At 42.3% G+C, this 25,588-nt stretch overlaps 1 protein-coding gene across 1 annotated transcript in view; it reads right to left on the bottom strand.

The window, feature by feature from the left end:
• The window catches only part of LOC138106188 (sodium channel protein type 5 subunit alpha-like), a 215,865-nt gene that overhangs the window by 19,337 nt on the left and 170,940 nt on the right, over positions 1-25,588 (bottom strand). The window contains exons 19-21 of the mRNA XM_069006337.1: positions 23,257-23,411; positions 19,243-19,416; positions 3,612-3,734 (exon numbers count right to left, since the gene is read on the bottom strand). Of these exons, the coding sequence (XP_068862438.1) occupies positions 3,612-3,734; positions 19,243-19,416; positions 23,257-23,411 (452 nt within the window). The remainder of the gene's footprint in view (positions 1-3,611; positions 3,735-19,242; positions 19,417-23,256; positions 23,412-25,588) is intronic.

Raw genomic sequence — 25,588 nt, 5'->3', positions numbered from 1 at the left:
AACTTGAGGCCTCTGCTGTTAGATTCTCCTATCATTCCCATCCTCACTGGGGGTGAGTTACCACTGCACATTGCTCCAGGTAATTAAAAAATCAGAGCTTCCTTGTAGTTATCATGGTTCTTTCAGATTTCTAATCACACTCATAGCTCCCTGCAGAAGCTTCCCCATTTTTAAAACCCCCTTTCCAGCACTTTCATGGAATTCCAGTGTTGAAGCACTGCACTCTCCCTCTGCTTGCTGGGTTATTTCCCTGCATATTCAGGGATTCTAACAGTCACCTCATTTGTCAGACCTGCCCAAAAGCTTGTGTCCTGTTGAACAGTCATCCTGATCCCTACGTCCTTCTCAGCTGCTGTTCTCCAAGAAACATCCCCCACAGTGATCTACATTGCTCCTCCTGAGGTAGCCGATGTATGTGGTTTTATTAAAATGTGTGTTGCACAGCAGATCTATTTTTCACTGTGATCCGGATCAGCCAGCATAATTCCCTTATCTGTAATTTCACTTACACTCATTTTGAGTATTGTCAGCAAAGATTTTGTATGTTCTTCCAGATGCTGTCGAAGTATGGATTAAAGATAGCTCTTATTCCGAACAATCCCTCACCCTGAGATGCTCATCACCTAATTTACAGTGTGGTCACTGTTCCCAATTACTTTCTGAGATCCATCAACCATTTTAAAACGTGTTTACTTGTCTTGGTACAAAGCTCATGCTTTCAACACAATGTCCTGTGGTATCAGATTCCTCTCTGAAATCCAAGGATTCTGTATCAGCACAGTTACCGTCATCAGCATAATTTGTAATCAAATCAAAGACCCATATCGGTTTTACAAGAACCATTCCCATGAAATCATGCTAACAAGCATTAATTATGCTGTTCCTTTCCTGCATATATCTTGTAACAGTCTCACCATGACTTTGCCCAGTATCATTTTCACATTAAATGGTCTGTCATCATCGCCCTCATCTTTCTAAAATACTGTAATAACCTCTCTTGCAGGGAAGTGCCACCTCTGAAATAATTCCTTGATGGACAACAAATGAGGAGATATGAGAGATGCCATTATTTGGAACAGGCAGATCTAAGTAATTTTATTCTGGGCTCATGCATGGAAAGCCTCTGGGTCTACAGTAACTGTCAGGTGGGATCCTGGTCTTTCTGGGTCTTTTTTGGGGGATTGAGGGGGAGGATGGCACCAGTTCATCCTTATTTTGCAGACCTCTCATGTCATAGGAGCTGCAGAGACTTGTGTCAAACTTGCACAGGTCCCAGACTGTCTGAAGATAGGGAAAGAACTGAGGTCTGATGGCAACAGGTTCTCTTGGCCACCCAAGTGCCTTTGTCTCCGAGAAAATTGCTTCCAAAATTTAGGCACAACATCGATGAAATAAGTCTCTTACTGCAGTAAATGAGAACTTTCTCGCTCCTGTTCTAGCCCTGCAGAGATGTTTCAGATATTTGAGAAAAAGGCATTATAACAGAGCAAACTATTATTATTTTCTCGCTGTCAGTGTTTGCTGCTCAACATTATCATTATTTAATCCATCAATGCGCTGGCAATTTTCCTGTGCATTTTGGAGCATATGAACTCCTAATAATGAAAGGTCTAACTGTCCCTAGTCTTGTTAAGTGTGGTTAGACAAACTAAAACTAAAATGATTTGCTTTTCCAATAGCACGTATTCTCAATTATACTTTATCATGGTTTACAAGCTAATTCACCACCTCTGATAGCTCAGAATGACTAAATATATTTCAGCTGCAGCAATGGTACAGGAAAGAAAAGGGAATATTGACTCAGGGACTGGGGGCCTATAAGAATGAGCTTATAGGGAGGAAATTTGCTGGGCTGATCCATGTTAAGATCTTCACCAAGCCAGCCTCTTGCTATTCTCAGAGAGAAATGAGGAGTTTTTAATGTTATTTTTTCCCTATTCTACTAATGCTTTTCTGATGTTTTTGGCTCATCTCCCCACTGCTATTCAGGTTTGAATCCAGTTCAGTTAAACTGACGTGAAATCATGAGTAAACAATCATTAGTCAGAACATGCTAAATTTTTCTTGGACTTGTAAATCCACCAGTAAAAGCTAAGCCTTCATAAGCCACATCTAAACTGATTTGAGAGAATCTGTGCACAAACCACTCTGGTCGCTAAATTACTGCTTTTGCTAATACCAAATGCTGAAATAGCTCCATTTGTGAATGTTTAATAAAGACTTGGAGTGAGGTCATCAGATGACAGGAGTGAGAGCTTTAATTATCGTCAGTAGCGCAACCTCACTTTGTGTCTTTGCACTTGGCATTTTTTTTATTTGGTCAATTACCTTTAAAATATTGCCTGACTGCTGGAAAATTGTGGTGAACAAAACAATTCAAGTTTGGGTGCCTGGATGAGCCGAGCCTTTTGAATCCTTTTGTCTTAGTACTAACACAGGGGTGGTCTGCAACAATACTTGCCTCATCTTTACCTACAAAAATAATATGACCTAGCTCATCACAAAATCTTTGGAACGAAGAGTTATATTGCCAAATCTGGTCATCCACAGAAGAGGAAAAGAATGAATATGGGGTTTTCCCAAGTTGCTGTATGACCATATTACCTGGCTCATCTCAATTGTTAGGTTCTCCAGCTTTCAGTCTCTTGCTGTAAGAGCATTGCAATGAGAATAGTTCACTGCTGGGAGCTCAGTGCATGAAATACACATTTAGTCACTGATGTTTGGGACTAAAATTTTGTCTACAGGAAAGCTTTACCCTGAAAATGCATCACTGTGAAATATGTAGCATTTTCCTTGGCCTAGCAGAGAGATTTGGATCATGAGTATAATTTGACACAGAATTTTGTCACAGATTTGGTTTACTTTGCTATGCAATCTGCAAGGTTAGCAGCAACCTCAGCTCATACAGAACACAGCTCTCACCACCTGCAAGTCATGCATGGTGTGAGGAATTAAATAAAGAGCTCATCTAAACAATAATTGATTCATGTTAGCAGGTAGGCTTAACAAAAAAACAGGTATGCTGTGGGAATATAGCCATGGTGGCAAAGGAATACAGAGAAGAAAGAGATGGATGCACAAGATGGAGCAACAAGCACAAGCTACATGGTTTTAATGTTAATCCTGACATTCCTCATTAAAACTGCAATCTGTTCAAAGGAAAAAAAAATCATTCATTCATTTGCTTTCCCTATCTTTAGCATTTCTAATTTTTGCTTTAATTATTAGTGAAAACATCCTTAAGAACTTTCTAGTCAGTCTCATTTTAATGCGTGTCAAAAACAGGGAGCAAACTTTAGCTTGGTTGTTCCCCTGATACACCTTATAACTGAGAGGTAATTGATAGCCAGATGCATCCTCCTCCAAAAAGCTGGGTTTTAAGGCGTAGTTTGACAGCAGTTAGGCAGCAGGATTAGTTTATCATTAAATCCACCCAAGGATAAAGATGGAATGATACAACTGCAATCGAGACCAAGGAGGGATTTCTTTGTTGCTTTGATAAAGCACGATCATTCATTTCCTTTGGCTGACAAAACCACGTACAACAACCCCCTGTTACACATTGATCTGCACAGTTGAGCTTTGGTGGAGGCTTTGTGTCCTCTTACCCTCATCCCTTCAAACCGGGACAATGCCCTCAGCGGCCGCAGGGCCCGGAGGGTCCGGAGGGATTTGATGGGCCCCATCTCGGAGTATCCAAGAGTGTTGGCAACAAGGCTGATTAAAGAGACCTGGATGGAGACACAAAGCAAAAATTCACTCTGTTAGAACAGCCCTGGCCATTTTCCTTCCCTTCTGACTTTCCTCCCTGGAAAGAAACAGCTGGTTAGTGGAACAGTGGGGAAAAAAGTTTTAAACGGGAGCCATCACATTGGATCCACACAGAGGAAAGGATGGTCCTTCACAAAGTGGATGAAAAAGGAGATCACCATTACAGATCCCACCACTCTGTGCTGTTTCCTGTGCATTCCCCAAGGTGTGTGTATCCTCCAGTACCCAAAAGATGAATCATGTAAGTGTTATAATTTAGAGCTATTTGGAAGAAAGCATGTCTAACCCTTTCCAGCAGAGATAAAGGATTTTAGTGTTTACATTTAATCACTAGTCTTTAACTGATTAGAAATAAGTCTTCCACATTGCTGGCAGACATGACTATACCACAGACCTCAAAAGAATGATGTTCATGGCTCTTCCATTCTGCTCTTATTCACTTTTTCTGGTTTCTGCACAGTCTCTAAAGGAGAGGGAAATTTGACAGGTGCTCAGTGTTGAGGTTCATACCTTTCAAAGAGTTTTTCTTTGAAATAAACTTCCTGAATCTGGAAGCACCATGGAGGGGTTCCCATGTTCTTCATGTTCTCAAGGCTTTTTTGGTGCCCCAGATGGTCAGAAATGTGGGTGGAATCAGGCACAGGACTGGATTCTGAATGAACTGGTGGAGTGGAAATTATGAACACATGGAGCAACAGGGTTTTGCATGCTCAAATCAGTGTTCATAGCCTGAAATCTTACTGAGCAAGGAGTGAAAACAAACAGCTCTCCAACACTGTAGGTATCATGCCAATTTGCATGTATTAAAAAAACCCCCCAAAACAACAAAAAAAGCCAACCAGAATTAATCACCACATACTATAAAATACCATTTTCTTAGAAGGAGAGACCTGTGTATATTGTTTATCACAGTTTCTTTCCTTCCTTTTTAATTTGTTTTCTTCATACTTACCATTTGCACAGCCCCACTCATCACAGTATTGGATATTTCACTCTCACCAGTGGGACTATGCAAAGCTCATCTGCGAGGAGTGGGTGTTGTTGCCATTTTCAAGATAGCAGCTAAGCCTAAAAGCAGAGGCTCCTCTACATTATAAAAAATAGGGGTTTAGTGTAAGGAAACTCCAGCACCCCCATGAACACTGACAGATCTGGAAGAAAACCTTCCTTTTAATTTTGGGATGGGATGATTTTTACTCTGAAGCCCACTGCTGGCTGGCCAGCCCAGCACCATCCATGAGCTCTGGGATAAATCAGGGTCAGCCCAGCCTCCCCTAAGTCCCAAGACAGTGTCCCCTATGGAGCAGCCTTTCTCCTGAATATGCTTTTATTTACATACCAGTGCTGTCTGCACAACTAAGCACCTTTGTAGAAACTTGATCAATTTGTTAAATTATTTACCTGCTGATGGCTTTAATGTGGCATGTGGGTGACTAAGGGCAGGAGGTCTCAGGGAAACCAAGCCTGAGCTGGGGTTTCTGCCAGGATAAATCAGCCCACCTCTGCAGATGACTAAGTGGCACAGAGGCTGGCTGTCACCCTGTAACATGTCACTCTTTAACAAGGTGTGACACAGACTCACCTCCTGTGTACAGACCCAGCGGCTGCGGAGGAAGGAAGGGCTTAATAAACACTTCTGCCTTTTTGTGATGAGTGCCCTGTAAGAACATCACAGTAGACAGGCAGACTGGGTTCAAGGTCTGGTGTCTTAGGCCCTGTAGACACTGGGGAGGTAAAAATCACCTGCAAAGCCTTTGCTTCCATCTCTAGGAAAGCAGATGTGAACCTGTGACCTGAGCATGATGCCTAAATCATGTTTGAGTAAGCAATGCCATAGGTTTGACATGCTCCTTTCACCCAAATACCTACACACCCAATGCTCACAGTTGAAGATGAAAACCTGAGTTTAACTTAAAAACCATCTTCGGTTCACCAGTGCACCCATTTTCTGCCTTCCCTGTTTCTCACCAGCCTGGTTTACATCCTGTACTCTGAAGTTGCATTAACATAGAGTTCAAATCCTCCCCCTTTTATTCACTCTACCCACTAATTTAATGTTGCCTAAATAATGAGAAAGGGCTGAGGATCTGTCTAACAGCAGTAAACAAATGTGCACTGTAGTTATATACTAAAGCCATTCAATTAAGTCATCTTAAAAGTGTAAAATAACTGCCATTACAGAGAAATCATGATAGAAATAACACTGTGGCACATATTTCTGTCTTTGGTGGAAAGTTTAGTGCAGAAAACAGCCTTAACCTCACAAAGCCTCTGAGGTTTCTATCCAGAAAGGCTGGAAGTATAAGAAAAACACCTCAATGATTGTATGCTCAGAGATAGAAACCAAGATCCACACAACTCACATACCAAGGGAAGATCATTCACTTGTAACATTGATCTGTAAAATGAATGTAGATATTTAAATGAAAATTAATCAAATACAGGGTACCCAACACCCTTCTTTGCTGTTTTCACCCACAATGACTGAAAGTCAGATCTTATCAAGGTCTTCAAACTGCTTTGGTTGGTGCACCTGCATGGTTCCTCCCTCATCCTGGATTTGTGCCCTATAACTGCCCTTTCTCCCAAGGCAGAAGGTTTTTGGTTCAAATCCTGCAAGACCAGATTTTGGATTTGAGTGGGCTCCCATTTTCTTTTGAGTGCCACAAATGTCACCCTGAAACACATCACAGGTGGTGTTGTCCTCCTGACACAGATTTACACAGCATTAGATATCTCTGCAGAGGATTAGGTCATGAAGCTCTGTGATATTTGGCAATGATTTACAAGGCTGGAGTCAGAGCAGAGTTGGAGAGAACTTGTTTAAATGCTTGGATGTTGGTTTTGAAGGTATCCCTGTCAAATTTTATTTATAGGAGAATTACTAACGCAGGGACTTGGCCATTTGGACTTGATTAAAAGTGACCCGGAAGGTTATTTTTAGGAAAAAAATCAAGCAGTTTTCAAAATTGGTGCTGACTGCCCCACATAATCACAACAAAAGGTGAAGTCAGCTATTTCTGTTATTTTTTTATTGTTGCAAGGCTATGCAGCCCAGAGCTGCTCTAAAGTTCTGCTTCATGCTCTGCTCAGAATCAAAAATGTGCTGGCACCCAGAAAACACCTCTAGGGTCAATGTAACCTCCAGATTCAGAGTAAGTCACACACACATTTCTAGTCTTTTCAGTACCTGTTTGCAAATAGTTTTGAAGGTTTTTCATAAAAACCTACCCCTGAAGTTCAGGCAGCACTGTAACATGGTGGAGAGCAAGTGAATCCTAAGCAGCCACTATTGCTTGGAACCATTTCCCATAAAACACCCAGTTTGCTGTTGACCTTGAGCTTTCACCTCAACTTCACCTTTTACACAGCAGGTTACAGGGAAGGTATGGAATTCCTCATCCTCCTGTGCACTTCTTTTCTGAGCCAAGCAGATTTATCACAGCTCCCATTTGCTCTGCTTCCAGCATTTCCCTCGAAGGTCTTTCCAGAACTTGCTAGATCTTACTAAGAAGATTTCACAGCTTTCCATTTAACTTAATCAAGGAATAGTTTCCCCGTGTTAGGTCTAGACTGTTCCTTATCCCCTTGACTTGCTGCTCATTTCATGCCCCTGAAGTCCTCAGAACAACATTGTCACCAGAATTTTCTATCTAACCTGAAGTCCAGTGCACAACCTGGCCAGCAATGAGGGTCCCTAAGGAGGAGAGAGGTCCTCATAAATCAGTGTGTGCAATTCTGCCTCCACAGCCTGTGACACGTCTCACTAAACTCATGGACTAGGATGTCAATCACATGGCAACTCTTCCCTTTTGCATTCCCCAGATCATCTCAGCACAGCCAAGACTCCAGCCGCAGTGCTGTCAGACACTTACCAAAATTTATCCTGGCCCAAAAGAGGGGAAACCCTAAGAGAGTCAGCATTTACTGGCCAGCTCAATAGTAGAGTTTCCCATCAAAGCTCAGGCTCCTGGCAGAGCCTTGTAGATCCTACCTAAACAATTCATCTTCTTGCTGTCGTAGACAGGCAGGGAGTGTGGAGCTCTCTCTGATCCTGGCATTTAGAGAAGATTTTTGCCCCTGTTCCTCATTTTATTTGCCCAGAGACAGCTTTATCTATGTATCTGTAAGTATACTGTGTGCATAAATATAGACCTGTATTTTTATATTCCCACATATTTCTACATTCCCACATACTTCTACAATCCCCCATATTTCTACATTCCCACATGTATCTACACACAAGTTTATCTGTGCAGATTTAACAATAATTTGCATGACAGGTGCCTGGAGCTGGGAGGAAGGAGAGATAAATGAACCCCACAGCTTTCATGGTTGCCATTTTCAGTCTTATGATCAAGGGAAAAATGAGAGCTTTTAGTTCTGGTGTACTGGGCACTAGAAATACCAGCCATGGGAGTTACCAGATCTGTGGCTGGTGTTTTGAAAGCCAATCTCCTGGTATCTGTGTGTCTTGGTGGCATTAGCTTGGGTCTGGATGGCATTCATATGTGCTTCCAGGGCAAAATCAAAAAGAATCAATGAATTTAGAGTGCTAGAACACAGGGAAGGATCTCTGATGAAAGGTTAGCCTCACTGATAGCTGTATAAATTACATAAACACATATATAATATAACTCTAATGAGAGTAATTTCTGAATGCTTTAATAATTTTGACAATCTACTTCAAAGTCTTGTCCAGGAATCAGAATATTTTTTCAGTAATTTCCACTTTCTTGTCATAATTTCAACTATTTTGCAGAATTTCTGTCATTCTTACAGTAAGAAATATGACTTGTGTATGTGTCCAGGTGGCACCCAGAGTAGTGTTAAATTCCCAGTGTGCTCACGCTGATCTCACAGCCATTCACCAGCTACAGATTTGCAGCATTGTCTGACTATTTAAATTATTCACCATGAACACACAGAGATAAAATTCTACAATAATTTTATGTGTCTTCATTATCTGACAGTGACTTAAGCAATCAGTGTTGTAAACCAGTGTAAAGCCAGTAGAGCCACCAGAACAGAAGTTTAAGGCAGCAGAAAAACAATTATTAAGTAGGAAATGTGATAATGCAGCACACAGAGGGGAAAAAGGCTTTTAATCAGAAGATCATAGACATTTTTTTCCCAAGGACTGATTGCATTTAGAACAGCAGTGGGTTCCTCCCTACATGAACACATTTTAGTATCATATTAGCAGCCCCCACAGACTCCCAGTCCAGGGTGGATTGCAGGAGTCAGGGGCACAGAGTTTGGGAGCAGTGTTTCACCCACTGGTGGAGATTCCTACAGCGAGGAGAAACTGGAATAAACTGTTTCAGCTGGAATAAAGGCTGCTCCTCTCTTTTTTTAATTCCTTCCCACCAGCCTAAAAGGACATCATTTTAGATAACCTGGGAGCATCCACTGCACTGAGCTGGAAGCAGACAGACCTGAGCAGCACCATTCTGAGGCAGGCATCACCCAGCACAGACTGCATGTTTTAATTAACCCCTGACCACCACTGAGATGAATTAATAGCAGAGCCCTGAAAACAAGGAATTCTGCCTGAGCAACAGCAAAAATCCTCCTTGGATAATCACATAAACCCTAAACCCAGCCAGAATCTCCACTAAATGCCTGCTGCAGCACACATCTGAGAGCAATGCCCTGCAAGTGTCTGTCCCAGGGAGAAGGGGAGATCTCCTTCCTGGTATGGGCAACAGCATATGCTTTATGCAGCCAGGGATTTCATCAAATTAACCTGCTTGTTCAAATTAGAGGGGAGGGAACAGCAGGCAAAAAAAAAAAAAGACATCTGAATGGAAGCACAGCAGCCAAGCTGAAAGCTCTGGCCACTTATTTAAATAAGCAGTTCCAGCTAATGCAGGCTCCTGGTGCTTTCAAATAGCTTTTTGTGTGCCCCAGAAACACCTGTCTCTCCCTCTCTAATTGTGCCTTTTAAAAAAAATGAAAATAGGAGAAAGAGACCTTGGATTGCCTTGGGTGCATCTTTTCAATCCAGCCTGCCTTCTCCTGTCTTTTGCTGCCAAGGATAGGATCACTCCATGACCTCTTCACTGTCCAGTGTCTTTTAGAGCCAGGCCTGAAGATAAAAGTTTCTCCCCTTGATTTGAAAAAGAACAAAATTCAGTCTTTACCCCAAATGCAAGCTGGAAAACCTACAGGGAAATGGGACTTTGCAAATAAATTGAAATACATGGAACTTCTTTTGGCACTCTGAAATACAGCTGGGAAAAGGAAGCTTGTAATGAGTTTGGTATTCCTTTCAGCATCCACCCTTTCCCAGCAGACTTTTATTGTCATTTCACTTTTTTAAAATATCCCTTTGTCCTTTCATTCTGACACTGCATTATCTGCCATACAGATGCCAAACTGTATGATTGTACCTGCCAATCCAGAAATTGCACGTTATGAAAGAAAGGCATAAAGTTAAAGAAAGTCTTAAAAATAGGACACTAGAGAGACAATAAGGTGACCTAAATTCCCATCTCTGCTCCCTGTTTCCTTGAATCAAAACCCTCATGTTCAGGTAAAGACTACAAACTCCTTAAGGCTGCTCTGGGGTTGGTCCATGGCCTGGAGGTGAAAACATGTCTGGAAATGAGCTGTCAAAGGGCTTCCCTCACTGCAGCAGGTCATTACTGCTCGTGGAGTGCTCTCATGTATTATAACATGATGGGCTACACGAGTGCCTAGATTAATTATAAACAAAAATTATCTCCTGGAAAGCCTGGTGCTACTTCTTATTACTCAGGTTTAAAAACTCATTTACTTCATCCACTCTTTTTTTGCTGTTGTTTTTTTCCAGGACTTTTCCTCCTTTTTTTTTTAAATTTTTCTTTTCTCCATCTACTATTCAGGCTTTGAAACTCTGTTAATATTCCATGTTCTCAGCTTGTCTCCTGGTCCTCATGTCCAAGCTTTTCAAGGCAATGCTTCCTTTTCAGGGGGCAGCCTTGTTGCAAGCAGCATGTGTCACTCTTGTTGGGTTAAATGCTTTTAAATAAATCATTCCTGCATCCTAATTGCTTCCTGGCAGTTTCCAGAAGAACCTCTTTACGTCTTGCTGTTCTCTTAATCTGTCACCTCCTCTACACCTGCTCAGGCTTTTCTAACAGCTCCAGTCAATTCCCAGGGCAGATGGCTGAGAATCAAGGATTAAACCTCAGCTAATTTCCGAGGGCGAGTCAACTGTGAGCTTTCATCCAGAGAGGCAGCAAACTGACTTATTGATCTGCAGTTTTCTCCCCCTCACCATTTACGAATGGATTTTCAGCTTGTCTCAATTCACCTTTTTACTGCAAACAGGCACCTTTGCCACACCTTCACATCCTGTTTATTAGCACTGGGTAGGGATCACAGAGTCACAGAATCTGCTGGGTTGGAATGGACACACAAAGATCATGGAGTCCAGCTCCTGGCCCTGCACAGAACACCCCAAAAGTCACACCTTGTGCCTGAGAGTTTTTTAAACTCTGACAGGCTTGATGCTGTGACCACTTCCCTGGGCAGCCTGCTAGGGATTCCTGTGAATTTTGGGGATCACATGATGTAACTTGATCAGACAAAGCTTGGCCAAGTCCCAAAGGCTCCCTCCACAGTGGCTGTGCAGGTGCAGATGCCTTGAAAAGTCTGGTGTTTCTGTCATGATTTAGAGCAAAATAACATCATCATCATCAACAGTGCTCTGCTTCTCATCCAGATGCTGTGTGGAGACAGCCTGGATTTAGGGCAGCTGGAGAGGAAAGACATTGTCCCCTTAAAAAGATCTCCAAAGCTACCTCATGTTTCATCTCAGGGAACCATCCTGATGCTGAATGCTGTAGTCAGGAGTGGACTTGATTATTTCTTATTATGTGGAGACAGTGTTACCATGACAGGGGTGCACAATGATTACTGACAGAACATTTCCCTGGGGCTCAGCCCCATCAGCTCTGCTGCATTTCCATCCCAGCTGGTGGGAGCTGAGGTGCTGAGCTAAAGGGAAGTTTCTTTTTGGGCAGGATTAGGATCAATCCTGTTTAGATATGACATAATGAAAACAACAGCAAAAGCAAGCAAAAAAACCTCAACAAAAACAAACAAAAGCCCCAAACCAAACTAAAACCCAAAGAAAACCAAAACCCCCAAAAAACCCAAACCGAACCAAACCAAAAAAGTAAGAAAACAAAAAAACAAACCAGAAAAATCTGTTTGTGTTGCCTCCTCAAGGTGCTATTCTGGATTTGCTTGTTTCCCTAAAGCATTTATTTAATCAGATGTCCCAAATCAATATGAAAAAATACCAAATTGTTGTGAGAAACATGGCAGTCTTAGCTTGAAAATCAGCTCACTTTAGTTGGGTTCTTGAATCTGATTGATCCTGAATGGTACAGCCTATAAGAGTTATTACATTACCATAGACTGTTACATTTTAACTCCTAAAAACTACTCCTTGGACCCCTTCTGCTGAGCTAGTAGGGTCTGCTCTGACCCTTGGACCTGTCTGCAAGCAGAGGGAATTGTTCAATCAAGAGGGGATTACCTTCAGCCGGTTATACCATTGTTTTCCAGTTGTTCAGTAACTAAGACTTTATATCTCAAAGGTGGCCTTCATTTCGATGTCGCTTATAGTTACATATTCCCAAAATCTTTTGTCAGGCAATCATATTTATAAGGCTTTCCTGTTTCATCTTCCCCAACACTTAGCTTGAAAATCAGCTCACTTCAGTTGGGTTCTTGAATCTGATTGATCCTGAATGGTATTGTATTGAATATGCCAGAATGGAGAGGGACTCTGAAGAATTGTAGGATCCCTGACTTCTGCCAGGAAGGATAATGGTACAAGCAGTACATACCAAAAGTAGGAAACTTCATCTTCATTTGCCTCAGCACAAAACATCCCAAAGCCAGCCATACCAGAGTAGGAGATCTGCACAAAGTCTCTACACCATCAAGGCACAGCTCTCCAGTTTCATCCCAATTCCTTCGATCTCTCCCTCACTAATAAGGAATCTCTGCCCTTCTGCAGGCTGCCTCTCTCCCTTCACTTCTTCCTTTTCCCTCCTCCTGAAACCAGTCCCTTGAGCTGCTCCTGGCCATCCTGGATGGAGCCACAAAGGTAGTGGATGATGATTTTTTGGTCTGCAAGTTGGGGGTTCAAAGGTGCTGGTCACCAGGGAGAGGAACTGTAGGACAATCCCCCATCCTCCTCTGTCCCTGGAGAGTTTGTGGGGCTCTGGACTGTTAAATACAATCAGTGTGTCTCTCCCAGCTCAGCTCTTCCATGCAAGGGAGAACATCCCTGTATGTGGAACTTGGCAGCTCCACTCCCAGTGATGGAAAGGGCCAAGCAAGCTGCATGCAAGAACGCCAGGATTTTATTCATTATTTTCATTTTAAGCATAGTCTTCTAAAAAAAGGACATTGAAAAGTGCTCCATATTTAAATAACTTTGAGAAATAAAAACGTTTGGTAAATCTAGCTCAGCGAAATCTGAGTGGAGATGGGTCTTTTACAGCACTTTTGAAAGTTGAAAATCTGCTTCAGTAATTGAAATTCTTCAGCAATTGCAGTAATTAGTCATCTCCCAACCACTTTGCAAGGTGTAGGCAGATAGTGAACTAGGCTTACTGAGGACTTTTCTCCTCACCTACATTTTCCAACCCTTTTCTTGCAGGTGCAGCATGTTTTGTCCTGCTGTGCCTTGTCTGAAACTCAGCTTGTGCTTCCTCTTGGCAAAGCCTGGGCTCTCCCCTTTTAGCATCCATGTGGTAAGGAACATGAGGTGCAAACCAAGGTAAGACCAGGCATTTGCATGTTTTTGCATGTTGTTTTTGCATTGTTTTTGCTGGGTTGAGATAAAGTGTGGGGTGGTAGAAGGGAGATTTACAGCCTCAGCTGAGCTGCTAACACACATTAAAACCACTTACCTTCATGTAGATTTTTTTTTCACTTTTCCTGAATTAGCCAATATGTACTAAAAGAGCATCTTTTCTCTTTCCTTCTTTTTTTCTTTTTCTTCTTTTTTCTCTTCAAAACCAGGCTCCCTGGCTTCTGGAGAGGGAATCTCACTCCCATTAGTTACCTGGGAGGCTGATGCCATCAGAGAGGCTCAGAAGAATATGCACTGAGACAACTTCAAAAATCCCACATGTGCACTTGCTTTGAGGAACTGGGAAAAAACTACTCAAAAACTGAACTCTGAAGTTATAATACCCTGTTGTACCTATGGACTTTTGACAACTCACAGAGAACATTAGTAAATTCTCTCTCAAGATGCTGCTCCAAGTGACAAGACATATTATCTTTAATCTACCTTGGCTGTATTTTTGCCATTCTGCTCCTGTGTGCTGCTCTGAACAGAAACTAGACAAAATTCACATGCTCTTAGGGTAATGTCCCAAGAATACAAATTGGATTTCAATGCTGTTTGGGAATGACTCATTACAGCAGATTGTGTAATTACTGGTACAGCAAACAGAAATCACCTTGTTAATCAACAGGGAACACAGATGGAAAAGAACAATTAAAGTAATCATAAGCCATCAATATTTACTTCGCACAGCAAGTTTTTAATTGTCACTTAAAGACAATCCGACACAAGGGCATAATTTAATTCAATTCAATTTTAACTAGGGATAGAAAGACTGTTTTAAAATGCTCATCTCAGATTCAAGGATTATTAGCTGCTTCTTTACTTGTCTGACAGTGAAGTATTTGAAGCAGAAATCTTAGAGCAAGTGCTCTCCAGGAACTATCTGGGAAAATGTAATACCTTTATTTTTGTTTAAGTGTTCAGGGAAAGTGATGGTGCAACTGATGGATGCCTGAACATCCATGAGCAGTCCTCAAACAAGCAGACAGGAAATTTGGCAGCAAACAGGAAATCTGGAAAGCTGCTCAGTGGGGAATACAGATCTCTAGTTACAAACCCAGCAGATCCAGGCAAACACCAGAAACATGCTGTGTTAGAACCACTCACAAAAGTTACCGAGGGAGTGAAAAACACATATTTTATTTAATTTCCATAAAAAGCATCTACAAAATCCTGCCTAGCGGATTTGCTGAATAACTGGTTTGAGATGCCTGGCCTTCAAATCCATTGCTGAGCCTTGCCTGAGCTGTTTTGCAGACAGATCTACTACCCAAAACTGTTGTGAGCTCCTGCCTCCATGGCACGGGAGATGGAAAAGGGATGAAAGAACAATTTTCATCTCTGGTGACCCAGCTGGAGAGAAACTGGTGGGGCATCAGGGCAAAAGCTGAGAATTAGAGATATCCTCCCCTCCCTGCTGCAGGACATAGTTCAAGGACCACCCATTGCTGGAGATGGCTGGAGGGGAAGGAAGCTGCCAACATCACTAACAAAGCAATTGTTTAAGAAAATAGCTTTCTCCACTTAGCAAATCTTGAAAGACAGGACAATCTTAGAAAGAATTTACCTCATCTCTGAAATCAGTACATGACCATCAGGCTGGGTTTTTGTAAGCCTGGATTGGGACTAACTTTTGGTCAATTAAATTGAACACAAAAGCTGCAATAGAGATGACGGATTTGTGATAATGGACTTTTGTGGAGTGATGACATTAGTGCAGGTTTAAAAGGATTTCTCTGTGAATGCCACAGGCAATGAAACGGTTGTGACTTTTTTTCCTGAGTGTTCTCACTAATGAGTTGGGACTTCACACCCCTTTCCCAGGAGCTTTCTTGTGACAGCTTCTCTGGGGTTCCAGCCTCTCACCTCTGCCTCCAGCGCATGAGCAGCGAGTGAAGAAGCTGTTGACTGCAACACCTCCAGACTTTGAATGATGCTAAGTCCCAGATTTATGCCTTTCCCCAACTGACCGTGCAATGGAATAATCCATCTGCTGTCAGCAGAGACTGGGACATAGCTCAGAATTAATTGGCTGAAGCTCAAACTAGATAAGCTCAAGATAATATTTATAGGTTAGAGGAAACAACTGAAAGGAACATCAAACACGACACCAGCATGCCCAGCTGGTGGAGTCTCTCTGCCCCTTGTTTCAAAGCCCAATTGTCTGCTTTTGCAGGACAGGCCTGGTGGAGAGCAGTTCCCACAAACACTCACTTTGGGTGCCACTTGCCTCCATCCCCGGCCAAGTTCAGACTCCTTGTTTAATCTACTTGGTCCGAAGAGGTTTTGATTGCATGGATGCTTGGAAAACATCTGTTCTTTGTGGAAATATTTGCCCGTGCATCCTAGCAAAGAGGACTGGGCCTAAATACCATTCCTGATGGTGATACTGATGTCTGTCTACACTTCTATCTGTCTGCACAGATATACTACAGCCTCTGCCTTTCCCCCATGTGAAAAGAGCTGTGGATTGAGTGCCCACCACAGCAGTTCATGAGCACAGAGAGGTGATATTTGCAGTGTAGAAGGGTGTTACTCTTAGCAGTAAACTTTTTTGTGGGGTAACTTGTATAGATGTACATTGATGTTGTTTGTTCAGTATATCCAACTTTCAGTGGACATCTAAGGCATCTTTCCCAGGTGCCCTGAGCTGAAATGAGCCTGCATTTTGTGGCGTGATTAACCCTTTCTCTTTTGTCCCAAAGAAATCTGTAGCAGAGTTGCTGACAGGATGTTACTGCATTGCAATGTTATGTGAAAGCACTCTCTGCTACACCAGCACACTTCTCTGAGATGCTGAGAAGCCCATTACCAGAGATCATCCTTTAGGGATTCTACACACAGCAAAAATAGCTCTCAGTTTGTGGATCACTCTGTGTTTTGATGTTTAGGCATTGCAAAACAGAATTTTCTTTCATAATTCACAACAGTCAGATGGAGCCTCTGCTGTTCCACTGGCCCAAATCAGTGTCAAAGGTCTCTCACAAGGCATGATATATAGAAGAACAAAAAAAAAATTCAGCAGCAATATGCTTATGCCCCCTCTGGGTTCAAGTCCCTTTTAGAAATAGTGAATACTTGCAAATTTTGTGCTGGTTTTATGAATTATTCAAAACAGAAAATAGATTCAGAGTTGCATTTGTACAATGAGAAAACACAGATGAGAGATGGTTTCACATGTCCAATCAAAAATCAACCATCACAGCTTGAATTTTGAATGCTGATACCAAACTGCTAATGAATAATTTGCAGATCAGGAATTTTTAAGTGAATAATTTTAAACAAATAAATTTGAGAAAATCAGACAAGTGGTTCATCTGCTTCTTTTGGAGCAGCTAATTCACCCATTCACTCCCTTCTGCAGCTCAGTTGCAGTGATTTGGTTCTCAAAGGACCAAAAAGAAAATGTAAATTGAAATAAAAAGTGTGCTGGAAAAATTATAGGATATTACTGTGCCAATTCAGAGTGGCAGGGTGGGCTAGCAATAGGGTAGGAGAAAAGCATCTGTTAAACCTGCTAAAAATATAGTACCAGGTTCTCATAATCTGCACTGGGAAAATATTTTTAAAAAAAGAATAGTGCAGGGGGGAAAGATTTATTCATTGAGAACCCTAAAGAGCAAGTGATGGCCTAGAGTCAGTCAATAACCAGAACAACTCAAGGGTGGAGCAACTTTTTGGTTGGACTGGAAGCTTGCAAAAAGAAAATTTAAATGTGGGTGGAACATTTAAATGTGGGTTAAGAAAATAAAACGTTCTGGGTCAGTAGGAAGGCTCTGGGATTTATTTTCCTGGGGTGAGGGGAGTCCCAGGGGCCTGTGTCCCCCCTGCTTTATGCCATGCATGCTCGGAGGGGTGACAGGGAAAGGTGAAGCCCCTTTCCCAGGCCATCTGTGGCTCCTTCTCCAATCTGTCATTATAAACTCCACCATTAAGAGGCAAACACTCAGCTAATTTACATTTGGACTTTGCATTCTTGTGTGGCTCCTGTTCCAAGAGGGGTTTTCACATGCAGGACAGAATTTAGCTTAGTTTTTGGTTAACTCTGGTGTTAATGAGATGCTATTCTACAAGTGTGGAACTAATTTCAAACTGTTAGTGATGCAACAGAGTTCCAAACTGCCTCAGTGAATTCATCATGAACTCATGTTGTTGTGGATTCATCAGGAAGACCTCTACTTATGGCTGTGACAATATTCATCCCTCATCCGGCCCTTCTAGTCTTCAGAAACTCTCTGAAACAGTAACTCCAATAAAAAATTCCTGGAAGCCCATACAGTGCTTTAGGTGAGTCCTATTTAGTCCCATTTTACAGATGGAGAAACCAGAAAAAAAAAGCCATGTCACCTAAATCACAATAAGAACAGTTTTCAGGGCTGTGCTATAACTTAGGAACTGGTGGATTCCAATTTTGTGGTTAAATAATTAAACCAGGCCTTCCTCTTCTGCTGGAGCTAATCTGAGAAAAATGAGTGCCTTCCCTTTAAAAGGTTTCTAAGCATATATGCAAAGAAGAATTTATGACCTACAGTTTATGTACAGAATTTCCTTTTCATAAATCAATTTATTAAAGCTCTGGAGAAGCCTCCAAAGGCTCTGATCCAGCAGTGCACTTAGACATGTCCATAACTTCAAAAAAGTAAATTGTCCCATTGAAGTGCTCTCCTGGGCTGGGGCCAAAGAAAGTGCAGCTCTTCCCTCAAGTCAAGGTTCAGATATAAAATGGGGAAAAATAATTTCTCTGAAGTTTAATAAATTACATAATCATGGCAATGCTCTGCCAGCCTCCCACATTAATACCTCAAGCTAACAAAAAATGGCCTCAGGGAGATAATTGCCTCCTCGTTGATACACTGAGATGAAATGTTAGACTTATCTGGAGGATGTGGTGTTGCTGACTTTTCCCAAATTTGGCAGATCCCACATGAATTCAAAGTGAATCTTTGGAGGAGCCAAATCTGGTACCAGCAATTCTCCTGGGACACGAGCTTCCTTTTGCTCAGACTTTTCAGGATTATCCTTAAATTAGGAGAACAAAGCGTGGCGGTATTTCAAGGATTTGGAGTATTTTGCAATGTTTTGTAGTAGTGAAGCCACTTTGCCAAGAGGACTTTTCACACCTTCTTCTGGACTCCTGTGCTGGTAAATATTTGGGAGCCAGTACTGAACATACTGTTACACACTGCTGGCAGCCTCGCCGGGGAGCTCCGCCAAGGACAGCTCCTCTAATCTGCCCAAAACTTCTGTGCCCAGGTCATGTGTGGAGCAGGCTGAGGTAACAGGACCTTGTGCTAGCTGGGAGTGTGGAGTGAGATGTCAAATGCTAAAAGAAAGAGAGAATTCCTGCGGATGGGAAGGGGATGTGACTCAAGTTAGCAGGGTGACACATCTACGTCACAATTAAAGGCGTTCCCGTTTGCTTTGGGTCATGGGGATGCACAGCTACATATCCAAATCTCCTTTGAGCTCTGCCTAGGGGTGATGCTCACAATCAGAGTGACAGCTGTCATTTCACAGATGCAAAGCTGCCAAACTTAACAGCCCTTTCCCACCCACTGTAAAACCCAACATGAGAAACGTTGTAGTTCCAAAATGATACTCACATCTACAATAAGGAAGTCCAGCCAGCACCAGGCGTTGGTGAAATACTTCTTGAAGCCATAAGCCACCCACTTCAGGAGCATTTCCAAAACAAAGATGTAAGTGAATACTTTGTCAGCATATTCCAGCATGGTTTTTATGTTTTTTCGATCTTCAAGGTAAATATCTTCAAAGGCCTGGAAGTACAAAGGATTGATTAATAACTGCTCCTAAGCCCTGTTGGAAAGCATGGGTGTTGCACTGCAGGTCTGTATTTGATAAGATTATCATGTACAGTCTGTGATTTCAGACATATTTTAACATTACAATCAAAAAGAGTGTTCAGGCACAAACAGGACTGATCCTAACCTGAGAGAGATCTGTTCAGCTTTCCCCTATAATGGACACAGGCTTGGCTATCTCTCTCCAGCCTCTACTGGCTGTACTGGATAGATATCCTTTGAGTATAGGAAGAGCTTATGCACCCTGAATTTGGAGTGTGAATCCATGAGCAGACTGTCACCCCCAAATGCCCAGATTTATCCTGCCTCAGCTCCTGTTGGTTGTGCCACTGCTACCCAGGCACCTCAGATGTCCCAGGGCACAGGATGTCTATATTTAGGAGGCAGAATATGACCCTTGAATTTTGCCAAATAGATCTTATTGCTAATGATGACAAATAGGGTTATTAACCTGCCTGTGTTATGGAGTACTGGAGTTCCCTGGCTTCTGTTCAGCCATCACATTTCAGGTGGCTACAGCTCTCTGCCTCAAGAAATGCTCATTATTATTCACTTAGTAGAACAATAATGTTTTAAAGGTCAAGGTATCTATCTCCCCATCTCATCTGTCTCTCCAACTAATCTCATGCAGAGCATTATGAAAAGAGTTTCAGTATCTGTATCAAATACGAGCAACTGAATAACCCCTTTAAAATATTTAAGATCTAAACCAATATGCCTCCTAAGAGAAAGAAAATAAAGATGTCTCATAGTTTAGCCTTCACTTTATAACATAAGTCAAATAAAAGGTAGGATCCTAGTGTCAGGTTTGCCCATATACAGTCCATTTTGGGGCTTCTAAGTCAAATTACAGTCTGCTTCCCTAGCTACTTTTGCCACTGCCATTACACAAGCTGCTCCCAAGTCCCTGTAACACGGATAACCCAAGCTGTGACATATTACTCTCATCCCATCGTGTGACCCAGAGCACTTGGCAGCAAGAAACATAGTTTGAGAGGGTCTGTGCTAATCATCTGAATTATCTGCATTTACATATTTCCAGATCTGTAGCTACTTTCTGAGGAGCTTCAAAAAGTTAACAAACACCCAGTGCCTGGAGATACAAGAAGTGTGGTACTTGTCACTCAGGCAGTCACACTGCTCTTTTGCCTGCCAGGGAACAGTAATTAAACTGACAAGAAAGCTTTGGCAGCCTGTGCCAAAGCTTGTCCATTTGTCCCCACACTTTGGGGTGACGTTTTCACTGCAACTCTGTCTCCTATCTTGCCTTCAAAAATGATATTTCAAGGGTGTGAAAGAGCTGTTGGAGAAAGCCTGAAAACAATGCACAGATTGGAGTTTATCACTTCTCATAGGGGCTTGCTCACTTTGTCAGATGACTTGCTGTACTTTGCAATTACTGCAAAAATAACAACAAACCATTTAAAGTGATTTCCTCCTGTCGTTCCTTTGCTCTCCCTACTTTCTACTAACTTGTCCTACTGTCTACTGTGTTTTGTCTACTAAAAGCACACTGTAAGTCAGGAAGCAGCTTATTAGGGGATGAAAAATATGCTACCTGGACACTTCTGTACTTCTGGACAAGCTCTGGATACTACCCAAATGACAAAATTCTGGTGATTTGCATTTTTCCATGGTGACAACAGATGAAACCTTAGCCATATAAAACATCAAGAAGGGTTTTTTTTTTCTGCTTTGCTTTGCGTGTTAAAAAAGAGTTAAGTGGGATACCTGCAGTGTTATCCAAAATTACTGTCAAAAAGTAGGCTTCCAGTTTGGTGCTTATGGCTTAAAATCTTAAGGAAGGTTTTTGGATCTTCTGCAATAAGCTAAAGATGTATTTTCATGGTTTAACCACATCCATATATATATATATTGGCTTAAAGGTATATACAGCTCTTCTCCCTTAAGAACTTAGTGCATCCCAGGGATGCAGCCAGATGAGCTCAGTTTTTGGAAGACAGCAACCCAGAATAACAGGAAAAAAAGTTGTGTGTTGCCTCCAACATCTCCAGTCCAAATACCGAAGCGCGGTGCTGATATGTGAGAGAATGCAGGATAATTTGCCCTTATACAGAACTGCATTGGCTAAATTGAAAACAGCAAAAACTAAATGAATGCATGCAATTTAAATTAAATGAGCTTTATATTGCAGTCTTCAGTTATCTAAGGCACTTTTAATTACATATGTAAGGAAGTGTATTCATCTGAAGCATATTATAGCAAGCGACAATCCCCCTCTAAAATGTGTTCAAAAATTAATATTCTGATGCTCAAGCTGGTGCAAAAACTGTCAGAGTCCATTCATTTCAGCAAAGCTGTGACAATTTTCAGAAGCCTACTATTTACCCAAGTTATTTGGCCTCTTATTTTTCATAATAAAATAAAATCCCCTGGGCAACATTTCAGCCCATCTCTGGTGGACCAGGAGAACAGTCTATTTCTTTCCTTTTTTGCATCAACATTTATGTATTTCTACCTTCCTGTCTCCCTTCAGAGACTTTCTCTGAGCTGCATAAACCCAGTACTTCTGTGTTTTCCTCTTTTTTTTTAGGCCACTGATAATCTGTGTTGCTCTTCTCTGGAGTTTCTTCAATTAGCCCATGTCTTTCCCAAAGTGCAGTGCCCAGAGCTGAAGCCAGTGCTCCAGCTGAGGCCTCCTTGATGCCAACTGGAGTGGAAGACCAGGATAATTTATACAGCCCAGTGGGATGTTGGGCTTTTGTGCAGGGCTGTGGTGGAGTTTATTCTGTTTGTTGCCTGCTCCCTCTCCAGCTCTTTCTAGTAAATCTGCTCCTTACAGCCATCCTTCATCACACCTTTCAGATTATTCCTGGTGAGGTGAAGCAGGAATAATCCTAAAATGATGTTTGCCTTACTACTTAAGGCAGATTCATCCGTTTGGCTGAAGTCAGTCCTGACCTCTGGAAATATGTGGGTAACCTGTCCACACATGGCACTGCCTGCAGATTTAATAAGTGTATGTCTTACTCCCTTACAAAGGAGAAGACCAGTGGCCACCAGACCAAAGCCTGGAGAACTCTTGATACACAGCTCTGCTCTAGATCAGGATAAACACCTGGGAGAAATCCTACCAATTCCAGGGATTGCTGACATGTAAAAGAGAAATATAAATACATCTCTGTGAAGAAGTCAGGGCTGATAATGCAGAACCCAGTATGCAGTGGGATCTCAGGAGGAGAGGATCTCCTATAAGAGTCCTGGGCAATGACCAACCAGTGCCCATACACACATGTGCACCTGGACACAAACAGGACCCATGCAGGGAAGGTACTGAGTGTTAACCTAAGGTGTATTCAAAACAGGAACACAGGCATCCAGTAGCTCCATGGGTAGCACTGATTTAGTGCCCTCTCTGTCTTTTATAATTGTGATTTTCTGGTTATAGAATGTGCTAAAAAAAAAAAGAGAAGAAAAGAAAAAACAAAGCCACCCCTGGAGCAAAATGAATTCTCCAGATGGGAACTCTCATGGAGGAGCAGCTATAGGATGCTGAAGCAGCAATGCTGGCAAACTTCCTCACACAGACTTCCTCAAGGATTTTCTTTTCAAAACATGTGCAAGTCAGAATTTTACGATACAGCAGAAGAAGGTTCCCCACCATATGGTAAAGGCAGGTGAAATCAGAAAAGCTGATGACCTATTTAAGCCCCAGACATGCTTTGCTTTGAGAAGTGACCAGTGAGAGCTCATAAGATCCTAGAGACAGCTAAACTGGGGAACACTGAGACCCATGCCCACTTTTAACCAGTTAGGGAATGCTGGCACATTTACCAGGGCTCCACTGCTCAGCAGGATCATGAAGATGATGAACGTTTCAAACCAGTTGTGCTCCACGATTCTGTAGCAGGTCTTTCGCAGCCTCCACCAAATTTTGCCTGGAAATTTTGTGATGTCCACTGAACAGCACGGGAAGAATCGCACACAGACTGTAAAGAAATAAAACAACAAAAAAGGAATTATTACCAAAAAAAAAGCCCATTTAATTCTTAAAGCTTCATTAAGAAGCTGCTAAACAAGATTTCTTAAACTGACAGGCTGCTGCAGTGTCTTTCCTCCCTTTTGTTTATCATAAATCCCTTCTGCTCTGCTTTCTGCTTCCCTCTCTCACTCCTCTATTAAAAACCATTCAAAATCACTTGTGTCCTAGGGAGTTCTCCCAATGATTTTTGTGATACGGAATATATCGGCCATGAGTCACCAGTGCCCTAGGTCATTCAAAAAGTGTTATCTTAGCTCAGGCAGCACTTCTGATCAGGACTAATAACTCTAGGAGGTTATTAGTGATAGCTTCCACATCCTTTTGAATGGAGGAAGGTTATTTTCTTGCTACTACAATACCACTGGAATTACTGATTGAAAGTGGCAATCTGATGAAAGAGAAATGATGAGAGGAGGTGCTACAGTGCAGATGGGACCAATGTGCTGAAGAGACTCAGGCAGCAAAAGCAGGAGCAGATTTTGATCTCTTGGACTCCCATTAGATTAAACAAGGCATTAGAACAATCTTGGAATTATACTGAGGCAGTTAAATCCCCTTTGATGCCACAGAAATTTAGATATCTGCTCCATAGCAGGTTCCCCACTGATGCTTCATAGCACTTTGTGACCTCAGTGACAAATAGTGTGTGATAGTTAAGTGCTGTGCTGGTAATGGGGCCCACACAAGGATTTCTGATAGGCAAGACCATGGCCATTTTTAGTTTCCTTAGCAACACTCATTTGTTATAGCAAAAAGATGTCATTGGTAACGGATAGATCCATCTCCCCCTCTTCAAAAACACCGTGTGCACTGCCTTGAGATGGGCAAGAACTTAAAATGGTGTGAGACGACCCTGGGAGCCAGGAATTGTCCTGGCCAGTCAGTCTTCTGCCAGATAATCTGACTCAAACCTCACATTTGCTGATAAGAATGACCCTCAGAGACCATTTTATTTTCGAAAAAGCAAGCTTCTTCTTACCCTGTATTTATTCTACGTGTTGTATAGAAAGAGACTTAACTATGGAAGTTTATCAGTCCCATCATGAGAAGAAAAGCCAAAGGCCAACTGCTTCTACAGCTGGAAGGTGGCCAAGGTCACCAATACGTCTTGAAGCACACAGCCACTGCTCAGAAGTGACAAGGGAAGGCGTCTCACCACGGTGACGCAATGAAGTGTTTTTGCAAGCAGAAATAATATTTAGGCAAGGCAGCTTGGGAAGGAAGGAGGGCGAGTGCCAAGGTTACAGAGAGAGCAGATGCTGCTAATTCAAGGTGGCATAACTGAGGTGCCTGAGCTGCCTGAGATATGGAAGGAGATCAAGTGCAGCTCCTGGGATGCCGGGATTCCCAAGCAGCTGGAAGTGGGGCTGTGCTGGCAGCGGGCTCTGCCAGGAGGAAGAGAGCTGCTAAGTCTGCTGTGGTGCTCCTGGCATTTTCTGTGAGTTTTTACTATCCCAGATCCCTGCTGTGGAGCAGCAGAACTGTAGGATCTTTCATAGAGGAACTACTCCCAGAACTTTTCCCCTCACATTTCTGAGATTTTGGTTAGGTGTAGGCTCTTGGCTGTGCTGGGTTTTGGTGTGGGACTAAAAGGACAGTAAACCATTTATGCAAAGGTAATGGTGCTGTGATGCAAATAACTACCCGTCCTCCAAATGCCTGCATCATACAGACCCACAGCAGCTCCCAGTTTACCACTGTGTTCTGGAACTCAGAGAAATTCTGGGCTCAGTTGAAATACACTGAATTATCCAAACTTTTTTAGAAAGGCATAATACTGGGAGAAGATAGAAATGTAAGAACCAGCTCTCTGTCTCTTTGTAGGTCAGGCACCACTTCAGCAAAGGCAAGAATTATCCTTCTAAGCACTTCAATCCCAAACACTAAAGAATCAAGGCAAGCGATAAAAGGACAACATATTAGTCACTACTTTTTGCTAAAACCAGTACAATGCTCACAGCTGGCAGTGCATGTGGGTTTGGGTGTATTTTAGGAAGTAGGTACACAGAACAGACTTCACAGAGCAGGCTCTCTGCTGAGAGAGGCCCATCAGGAGAATCCCAGCAGCACAGCATGACAGAGGGCACTATCAGCTGCATCTCTCAGCAGTGCTGCCAAAAAACT

Source organism: Aphelocoma coerulescens, chromosome 2 (assembly GCF_041296385.1).
Source record: "Aphelocoma coerulescens isolate FSJ_1873_10779 chromosome 2, UR_Acoe_1.0, whole genome shotgun sequence".
In the NCBI taxonomy this organism is placed as follows: domain Eukaryota; kingdom Metazoa; phylum Chordata; class Aves; order Passeriformes; family Corvidae; genus Aphelocoma; species Aphelocoma coerulescens.
Note: the sequence above shows the minus strand (reverse complement) of the source record. Positions and strands in the feature narration are given on the sequence as shown.